The sequence below is a fragment of the Octodon degus genome, unplaced genomic scaffold (genome assembly GCF_000260255.1).
Source record: "Octodon degus isolate 3935 unplaced genomic scaffold, OctDeg1.0 scaffold00167, whole genome shotgun sequence".
Lineage (NCBI taxonomy): Eukaryota > Metazoa > Chordata > Mammalia > Rodentia > Octodontidae > Octodon > Octodon degus.
In genome coordinates, this window is record NW_004524743.1 from 3,428,941 (window position 1) to 3,439,721 (window position 10,781).

The window sequence follows — 10,781 nt, forward strand, 5'->3', positions numbered from 1 at the left end:
AAAATTAAAAAAAAAAAAAAAGACTATCTTGCATTTGAAGATTTGTTTAGGGGTCTAGATTCTACAGATAACTGAAGTAGTGACTTTAGAGAACACATAGTCTTTACATACTATGTCCTAAAAACATTTTGAGACTATCTTGTCTGGATTCTTTTCTTCATTTTGAATTCATAACGGTCCTCCTGCCTCAGCCTCCCCAGTGCTGGGATTGCAGGTGTGCGCCACCATGCCAGGCTGCAGATTTTAATTCTGACAACCAATTTATCCATCTAAATCAGCAAAATGAGATAATTGTGCTTTAGGATACCATTTATGGGAAAAATATGATAAAGGTTTTTTTTTTTCCTTTTTTTTTTTTGAGCCTGGGTCTTACTATGTAGCTTCAGCAGGCTTTAAACTCATTCACTATGTAGCCCTGTCTGGCCTCAAACTCACCCTGTCTCAGTCCCGCCTCAGCCTCCTGATTGCAGGGATTATAGGCATGCGACACCACACCTGGTGATAAACAGTTCATTTTGGAATTTTATGCTACTGTTTCAGGTTTACTACTTTCTTCTGACAATTTACAAACCTGATAGAAGTTGTGTTTTTTTCTATTTAGAAGGACATTTTGAAATATAGTTATATAACTCTAAAAATTAACCATTAACATTGAACTTTAGATGTTAATAATGTTCTAGAAAAATTCATAGTATCATAGGTTTTTTTTTTTTTTTTTTTGCGAAACAGGGGATTGAACTCAGGCCCTTGCACTTGCCAAGCAAGCCCTTATTCTACTGAGCCATCTCCCTGGCCCCTTGAAGGTTTTTTGTGTTTCTTTTGTTCTGGTTTGTTTTTTGAGACTTGGTTTCATTAAGTAGTTTTGGATGATCCTGAACTCACTGTGTAGCTGAGGTTGGCCTTGAACTCAGTCTTCCTGCCTTAGCCTCTTGAGTGCTGGGATTATAGACATGCACCACCACAACTGGCCACATTTGAGTTATTTTTTAAAAATAAGAACGAAAACATTGACTATTTTCTGTCTTGAGTCTTGGTGGACTAGAACCGTAGGCCCAGAACATTTTGGGAAATTAAGATCTACTGTGAAATAAGGAGTATAAAATTACGATTTGGTCCCAGCACTCAGGAGACTGAGGCAGGAGGATCCTTGGGAGTTTGAGACCAGCCTGGACTATAAAGTGAGCTGAAGGCCAGCCTGAATCACATAGCAAGACCCTATCTCAAAAAGAAAAAAAAAATTGGTGCCAAAATTACAGGAAGACTATGCTGTTACTGATACTATATGAAAGCATTCCGGACTCCAAATAATTTTACTTTGGCCTTGATTTTCCTTATTTGTGATTTGTTCTTACTCTCTAGGTATGGAATTGTTTGAAGAGGCGCTGCGTCGGTGGGAGCAAGCACTAACCTTCCGCAACAGACAGGCTGAGGAGGATGCCTGCGGCTCCATTAAACTGGGTGCAGGAGATGCCATCGCAGAGGAGAGTGTGGATGTAAGGGGGTTTCTGGAGATTGGCTCTTATTGGAAGAGTGGCGCCATCTTCAGTGTTAATGGAGTGTCCTTCATCTCTGGCATTTGACAGGACCTTTTTATCTCCCTCTGGGCTATGTGAAGGAGTCACTGGGTGTTTTTTGTTCAGTTAGTTATCATTCATCCCACCAACTTACTGTATGTATTCTAGGAAGTTCTTTTCAGTGCTTGGGATTGAGCCCAAGGATCACTAAACTACATCCTCAGTACCCAGTCCCTGTTTTGGAGATATGGGGTCTTGCAGCCAAGGCTGGCCGTGAGCTTGCTATCCCCCTGCCTGGTCTCCCAAGTAGCTGGGGTTCCAGGTGTGTACCATTGTGCTCAGCCTTACGAAGTTTTGAAAAACCCGTTTTGTGCGTTTGCTCAAGTGTTGTATTCATAGAAGTCAGATAGAGGAAAATTGGACTAGTCCTTACTGATCATTTTGGTGGACCACTAATCCACACATTTGGTAATCACCTGGAGGGCTTGCTGAAATAGGCTCAGCGACCCCACAGCAAGGTGTGTAATTCATTAGGATGTGGCGACCCAAGACAACTGCTTTTCTAATGTGTCCCAATGACAGTGACGCTGATGGCCCAGGACCTTCCTCCAGGAAGCCCTGGGCTAGTCTGGCTGCTTCATTTCCAGATAAACTGAATCTCTCAGACCTGAGATCATTTTGCCAAAGATACAACTAGATCCTAGATCTCATGATTTCCATTATGATACTTTTCCTACTGCCTGACAGTAGTTTTTTTTTTTAAGATTTATTTATTTATTTGGTACAGTCTCATTACGCAGCTCAGACTCGTAGGGATTCTCCTGTCTCAGCCTCCCCAGCACTGGGATTTCAGGCATGCACCACTATGCCATTTCAGTGGCTGGCACAGTGCAGGGCTGGCGTGGCGTGTGGTACCAGGGATCAAACCCAGATCCATATGCTTACCAGGCAGGCACGTAGACCACTGAGCTATCTTCCCAGTCCCTGATAGTAGTTTTTTTTATTTCCTTCTCTTTCCCCATCTTTTATTTAAAAATAAACAGTTTCTGTTTAGAATTTTAATACTTCTATGTGTTCTTCTCTTTGTAGGACATTATCAGTACCGAGTTTATCCATAAACTAGAAGCTCTGCTGCAGAGAGCATATCGTCTCCAGGAGGAGTTTGAAGCTACCCTGGGGGGATCTGGCCCTGATTCCCTTGCCAATGATACTGGTAAGATGGGCTGATTTGTTTATTTTTGCAGTTTAAAAAAACTTCATTAGTACATTTTTTATATACATAATGTTAGGCAAGCACTCTACCACTGAACTACACCCCCAACCCTTAGATATACATAATGGTCACATTTGTTATAGGGAATTTGTAGCTATACATGATATATATCTTGCTGCTGCCCCTTTTTTTTCCCCCTCTGCTTTTTGAGACAGGGTCCCACTCTGTAGCCTAAGCTGGCTTCAGATTCACAGTGATCTTCCTGCCTCAGGCTTCTGAGTATTGGGATTATAGGTGTGTACCACCATACCTGGCTTATATACCATTATTATTATTACTTTTTTCGTGTCTTTGGTACAGGGTCTCACTATGCCCCTCAGACTTGTAATGATCTTCCTGTTTGCAGCGTCCCCATTGCTGGGATTATAGGCATGTACCACCACACCTGGTCTCAGTGGCAGGTTTAGCATACCCGGGGGGGGGGCATGGCATGTGGTGCCAGGGATTGAACCCCGGTCCCTGTGCTTGCCAAGCAGGTGCTTAGTCACTGAGCTATCTCACTGGCCCTATGCCATTATTTTTGCTTCCTGTTTTAAAGAGAAAAGTATCTTGAGAAACTTCTTCAATGAAATATTTAAAAATATTTTTGTTAGTATATGTTTTTTTGTTTGTTTGTTTGTTTGTTTTTTGCAGTACTGGGGATTGAATTCAGGGCCCTGCGCTTGCCAGGCAAGCGCTTATTCTACTGAGCCATCTCCCCAGCCCTTAGGGTTCAGTTTGTAATGATTATACATCATGGAGAGTTGGTACATGTGCATAACATATCTTAATTCTCTTTACTTTCCCTTTCAAAAGATTAAAAGGAAGGAACAATTAAAATTGTTCTTCAACTTCTGTAAATGTCCCTAAAAAGGGAAATAAGACAAAAATCATATTTTTTAATAAAAAAATAAACTCTAACTGAGTACACAGTGGCTTTGGCCTATAATCTAGTTATACAGGGAGGCTCAGGCAAGAGGATCACAGATTAGAGGCCAACCTAGTGAATTTCCTTAGACCCTATCTCAAAATAAGTTTCTTCTTTTTTTTGGAGATAAGGCCTTGTCATGTAGTTCAGGCTGGCTCTGAGCTTGTGGCGATTCTCCTGCCTTGGCCTCCTGAGTGTGCCATTGCACTCACTATACTGTCCATTAACTTGGATCTTTACTTTTTCATATTGTTGTCACCAAATAGTATTTATGTAACAAGTATTTTTAATGATTTCTTATATTAGCATAGATATAGTGCTTTGATATGTTTAGGAGATCTCAGACTGGGAAAAGAGGTTGGTAATATATCAAAAAATATAATTTCTGGCAATCCCAGCACCCAGCATATGTAGTGTTCAAGGGCAGCCTGGGCTACATGGCAAAACTTTGTCTCAAAAAAAAAAAAAAAATAAAAATAAAAATTAAAAGCTCTATTTTTCTATAATTTCCTTTGTAATTTTCATTAGAATAAAAAGCAGAGACTTTTTTTTTTTGCGTACCAGGGATTGAACTCAGGACCCTGCACATGCCAGGCAAGCGCTTACTCTACTGAGCTGTCTCCCTGGCCCAAAAACAGAGAAAATTTTTAAAAGAAATGTGAATAGCAGGCCGGGGAGATGGGGAGATGGCTCAGTGGAATAAGCGCTTCCCTGGCAAGCACAAGGGTCTGAGTTCAATCCCTGGTTCCGCAAAAAAAAAAAAAAAAAAAAAAAAAAAAATGTGAATAGCATAGTGGAAAAGATAGGAAAGTAAAAAGCGAAAGATGTGTATGATCTGAAGAGAAACCAGGGTATAGAAAAGTGACAGGAAAAGGCACAGAGAAAAAGAAAAAAAACTGGAAATGCGAGGAGGGAGAAAGAAGAAGGTCTGAGGTTTCTCACATCTTCCTCTAGGAGCGCTTTGCCTCAGCAGTGCCCATCTCTGCTTGCAGTCTCTTCAGCCTTGTGTTGAGGAACACAAGTAGCTCTTGCTTCCTTAGTTTGGGGATGTGAGTCTGGGGTTCTGTTGCGTATGCCCAGAGTTTTTTTATTTTGTGGCCTCTCAGAAATTGACAGCATCTGTGTCGGGATTTTCAGGATGTGAAGGTTGATTGGCTGCTTCCCCAGAGCCTCTACTTGGGTTCCCATTGCTTCTGGATAAGAACACTTCTGTTCTGAGGGCTTCCTTTCTGGGGTCTTCAGATTGTTTCTGAGGAATTTGGAATGCTAATAGGGGCTTTAGAATAGGACCCGTGTGCAGCCTAGATGTTTAGTTAGTCCAGGAGTAGAGTGAATGCATGCCCCTGCCCCATTCTTACTTACCTGCTTGTCCTCGGCCACCAGCTACTTGCTTTCCCTGCAGCCTCGCAGTGCCTTGGCCCCCAGCTGCCTGGAGCTTCCCAGTGACAAAGCAGTTCTATTTTTTCCTTATGATTATTCGGGCGTTGCAGGTTTCCATGTTTGGACTTTTGGATTGAAAGAGCTGACTCTGGCCAAGGTGACAGTAAGAGAGTAGCTCAATTGTATCTGTTACTTGATATTAATCAAAGTGACTTAAAATTCTGTTGTTTTCTCATTCCCTAAACCCAAATTCATTTTATACATTTATGTTTCTGAGAGGCAGCTAGCTAATAGCTAGTAGTCCTAAGTCAAGGGAGCCTAACTAATGCTTTAAGAGGCTCAGGATTGAATTTCAACCAAGTATTGAAGTAGCCATGGTGGCACATGCCTGGCCTACTAGCACAGGGTAGGCTGAGGCAGGAGGAGCACTGTGAGTTAGAGACCAGCATGGGCTACACAGTGAATTCAGGGCCGGCTTGGGCTACTACAAAGCGAGACCCTGTCTTTAGAAACTTTTTTTTTTTTTTTAATGAGCTAGGTTTTAAGGAATAACTTCCTTCCATAAAATGTAAACATCCCATATTTTGTAATTAATTTTGTTACCCAGTCCTTTGCCAGCATTTCCTGAACCATTCTGAGTATTAGATATATTTCTAAGCTCTGTGCACCAAAACTACTACTGGCTTACTCAGTAGTTATTTGTTCCATTTCTCTTATTATAGTCCATCACAAGTAAAGGAAGACTTGCATTAGCTTTCTGGTAATGAGAGTTTTCCCTACTGGCTGCTGAGAAGGCTCCGTGTGAGGTGTGAGGAGTTGGCATCACTAGAGGGCGGCACATTTCCATCTGGCTTCTGCTCCCTGGGATTTAGGCTAGGTGGACGGGCCCTGTTCTGTTACGTCCTCCACACAGCGTCATTTTTATCCTGGGAATTCATTTGATTTTTCTCATTTGATTTGTAGTAGTAAAATATATTTGCATTGATTGACACAAGATATTTTGACCATGGTTATTTATTTGAAAAAATAAATGTTTCTGTTAAATCTGCTTTTCCTCTGTGTTAGAAAAATAGGGGGCCAGGGAGATGGCTCAGTAGAATAAACGCTTCCCTGGCAAGCATAAGGGCCTGAGTTCAATCCCTGGTTCTGAAAAAAAAAAAAAAGAAGAAGAAGAAAAATAGGTAACATCTGGAAGGTTTGCAGAGTGATTATGCTAGACGTAGGTAAGAGTGTTGACTTTCCTTGATCTTTGATCTTGCAATGGATGGAAGAAACTAACCATGTACCGAACCAGCTCTGTTCTCTTTGGCCAGACATCCCATACCTTAGCAACCTCTGTCCATTCTGCCTCCTGGGCTGCTCAGTCACTGCCCCTTGTCTGCGTGCCTGGTGTTGATCTGTGCTCAGTGCCCAGGCCTCCTGCTGGGCTCCTGCAGCCTTGCTTTCCGCTGTTTCTGCTCCTGTCCTAGAGCTGCCTCCTTGGCATACAACTCTCAATTTGCCACTTTCACCGAGGAGACCAACTTTCCTTTTTATATTTATTTATTTTTTTCCTGTTTCACTCATACTCTAGCTCAATGGAACGAAATCTCTTCCTGAACTGAAATGTTATCCTGCAGATTTTAGTTATGTAATCAATTCCAGGTGTTTAGTAAGTTTTACTCCTTGATTCTGCTGATGCTGCTCCTTTGCCTGGCCCAGTGTACTCTGAACTTTTGCTTTCTTTCTGTTGCTTAGAGAACACACTTTCATCCAGAGCAACTTCTCCATGCATTTGCATTTCAAGCCAGAGGAAGTCTTGCCTCTCTGTTCTTTCGTGATGGTGCTTGCTGGACTTTGGGGTAGCATTCAGAGACTCTTCTGCCTCTGGGCTCTGAATAAATTGAGAAGACAAAAAGCCATCCTTTTTTAAAAAAAATATATGTTTAGTACAGGGTCTGTAGGGTCTCACTACACAGATTGGACTCATAGTGATCCTCCTGTTTTCAGCCTCCCAAGCACTAGGATTATGGGCACCCATCACCACACTGTCTCAATCATAGACTCAGTATGCCCCAGGGGCTGGCCCAGCAGGCACACTGGGGATTGAATCCTGGTCCCTGCTTCTGCCTAAGCAGGTGCTTTAACCTGCTGAGCTATCTTGCTGGCCCTATCATTTGTACTTTTTAAATTATAAAATAGTACTAACTTTTTGGGTCTTTTTTTCTTAATATCTGGGTTGGACAATGTGGTAAGGCTTCCTATGACTTTTTCCCTTCCGAAATAGTTCTCTGGAGAAGAGCTCAGAATGCAGAGCAAGTTCCTAGCTACCCTGCAGCACCCCACCTTGAGACCTGGCACTGGAAACCCAGCACAGGGATGTTGACACTGCAGGCCAGGCCTTTCTCTAGAGGGTGGAGAGCTAGCACACTGTTGCACACCCAAGGCCACCTGTGGGCATTTTCCTCTGCCTCCTCTACCTCCTTAGTGGCACTGGGCTTTTCAGCATTAGCTGAGCTGTTGTTCCCCTCCAAGAAGCAGATGGCCAGGTGAAGGGGGCAACTTGGGGCTGGCTAGATGGGCCTAGGAATAGCAAGGTGGGGTGGCTCTGCCCTTTCCTCAATGGCACTGGCTTCTTTGTGCAGTGCAGTACAGCCATCTCTGCACATACTTTCTTTGTGACCAGGTATTGTGACCATCAGTCCTTTCTGGACAGGCTCTTAGTGCCCCACTCAAAGAATTTGGTGGAACAAACAATAAAAGGGAAAGTTTATGTAGGGTAAATGAAGAAGAAAAAGAAGTGCTTGGGGAGAAAAGGAGCTCTGAAAAGGAGGGTTGTGCAGAGTGAGTGTAGGCCAGGTAAAGCAGGCCAAGCTGTGTACCCTGCAGAGGGAGGGCGGCTGAGGAGGAGTCTCCCAGCAGCCACCAGAGTATCAGATTAAAGCCAGGCCAGCAAAAACCTACTTGATGTTGAGCCAGGAGAGGGAGAGCTCAGTGTGTTCTTATGGAGACACTGTACCCCAAGGATTGCTCACAGCATGCCTGATGGGGTTGGGCGTGGGCTCTGGAGCTGCTGCTCTGTGCCCATCTCTGGTTCTCAAATCTCTGCAGCTGACTGGTCTTGCCTGGTTATGCAGCTGCTTTGCTGTGCCCTAATCTCCACCTCACCTCCAGACCTTACAGACCTGTGGATAGATGGCATAGTTTTTCAGTTTTTTCAATACCTATAATATTACTTCCATACAGTGTAGATATTAACAGAGCTGTAGGACTGACCAGAAATACCAGAATCACCCTTGTAGCTTTTAAGAAATATGGATTCCTAAGCTTCAGTCCAGATCTACTGAAATCACAGTTTTGGAGTTGATAATATGAAACAGATGTATTTCTTAGTTGAGCAGCTGATTCTCATGGCATTTCTGCTTACAAGAGCTTTCAAGTAATGTTGAAGGATAGGTACATGGGTGGTTAGATAGGTAAGATGTGACATTAAGATTTTCTGCAATAAGTTTAAGTAAATTTGTATCATAATTTTAGTTTATTAAACATTGTTTTTAGTGAAGTAGAAATTTAGTCAAGACTTTTTAAAATGGTATAAGTAAAATAAAATGTATGGTTCATGTCTATTTTCATTTAGTACATCAAATTACTAACAATCACTTAATTACTTTTTAGTACTGCTTGCCACTAAGTTTACTTCTCAGTGTAAAAGCAGAAAAACTATTGGGGCTTTACTTTGTTCCCTGTTTTCCTCTGTAAGGTTTCTTGGCAGTGGTTGGCTTTGTTTTCCCATAAGTTCCTGTGCTGACCTGGGCTTGATGGCCCTGTGTGTACCCATCAGCCCTGTGTGCAGAAGCTGAGGCTGGGGGACCAGGAGTTGGAGTTCAGCCTGGGCTGCTTAGCAAAAGCTCATCTAGAGTTCTTGTGCTTTTTCCTTCTTACAAACAAAATATGTAGCATAGCTTTAAAAATTTTATCAAATACTAATATTTTGCCATGTATGCTTTGGATTTTTTAGAAGAACTATATTATTACAGATGCAGGTTTTTTTTTTTTTTTCTTTTTTTTAGGCAGAATCTCACTATGTAGTAGAGGCTGGCCTTGACTTCACCATGTAGCTGGGATGACAGGTGTGTGCTGCCACACCCAGCTCAGATACAGTTGAAGAAATCTGAGTCTTTTTCTTTTGCTGTCATAAACTCGTGTGTGTGTGTGTGTGTGTGTGTGTGTGTGTGTGTGTTCATGTTCCAGTGGACATTCTTCCATATGTTTCCTTGGGCACATTAACAGACATTCCTTTAGGACAGGTTTTCATGCTTAATGTCAAAAGTAGTGATAGGACAGTTTTTAAATTGCAGTAGTGGCCCATTAGTGGTCATGAAATCACTTTAGAGGGTTGTAGCTAACATAAAATAATACACATATATATGTATAAGTAAACACACATCCACATGCAACACCTATGTAGAAGTATACATAGTATACACACACTCAGACATACATACACTTATTTGTTTTATGAAATTTGATTTCTGTATTTACTTATATTTTTAAGATTATTTTTATATTTGTCTTTTTGAGACAGTTTCACTATGCAGTTCAGACTGCCTTGAGCTCAACTTTGTAGCTCACGCTGGTCTTGAACTCAAAATGATCCTCCAGCCTCAGCCTCCCGAGTGCTGGGATTATAGGTGTGCACCACCATGCCCAGCTATAAGTATCTGTTGAGTTTTGAAAACTTTTCTTCCTTTTGTCTTTTTGAGACAGGGTCTCGCTATGTAATTTAGGCTGAATTCACTATGTAATAGCCCAGGCTGGCCTTGAATGTGGATTGGTCTTTCTGCCTCAGCCTCTCCAGTGCTGAGATTACAGATGTATGCCACCATACCTGACAAGGTTTTTAACTATAGTATTGAGCCACTTTTATCAGACTTTCCTTTGTGGTTTATACTTTGTGTATATTTTTTAAAAGCTTTAAAGATAATTTTTAAATATTTTCTTTAGAGAGTTTAAAATTTAGGGGTTTAATATTTACATCTCCAAAGATTTTTTTTTAATTAATTTATTTATTTATTGTGTGTGTGTGTGTGTGTGTGTGGCCAGTTCAGCCCACCAGGGGGCGGGGCTGGCTGGCATGTGGTGCTGGGGATTGAACCGTGGTCCCTGTGCTTTTGCTTAGCTTAGCTTAGCTTGTTCTAAGTAGGTGCTTTAGACCACTGAGCCATCTCACCAGCCCTCCAAAGATGTTTTTAACATTTGGATAGCCAGTTGCCTCAGCATCACTCAGTGAGTAATTTTTTCATTAATTTGAAATACCCCTTTGTCATGTGTTTTGTCTCCTGATATGCATGTCTCTGGGCTTTTTTTTTTTTTTTTTTTTGGAAACATTTAATTTTTATTTAATTAGTATTTAGTTTTCTGAACATTACTTAATCTTAATTTTTGTTTTATGATTTATACTATTTTTTTTGAGACAATGTCTTACTTTGTAGTCTAGGCTGCTTGGTCTTGAATGTCCTTTGTAGACTAGGTTGGCCTTCAGCTGATAGTGCTTCTCCTGTTTCAGCCTTCTGAGTGCTGAGATTACAGGTGTGCGCCACCACATCTTGCTTGGGGCTTACGTTTTTTTTTTTTTTCCATAATTTTATTGATAAACAAATAGCAATGAGACAGTTTCAAATCAAATTGGTAGGACAGTTTCAATAATTAACACATTGCATACATTCTT

General features: G+C 41.5%; 1 protein-coding gene across 3 annotated transcripts in view; it reads left to right on the forward strand.

The window, feature by feature from the left end:
- The window catches only part of Miga1 (mitoguardin 1), an 87,619-nt gene that overhangs the window by 28,088 nt on the left and 48,750 nt on the right, over nt 1–10,781 (forward strand). For all 3 annotated transcript variants that reach the window (XM_023703276.1, XM_023703277.1, XM_023703278.1), the window contains exons 6-7: nt 1,360–1,493; nt 2,604–2,727. In XM_023703276.1, the coding sequence (XP_023559044.1) occupies nt 1,360–1,493; nt 2,604–2,727 (258 nt within the window). The remainder of the gene's footprint in view (nt 1–1,359; nt 1,494–2,603; nt 2,728–10,781) is intronic.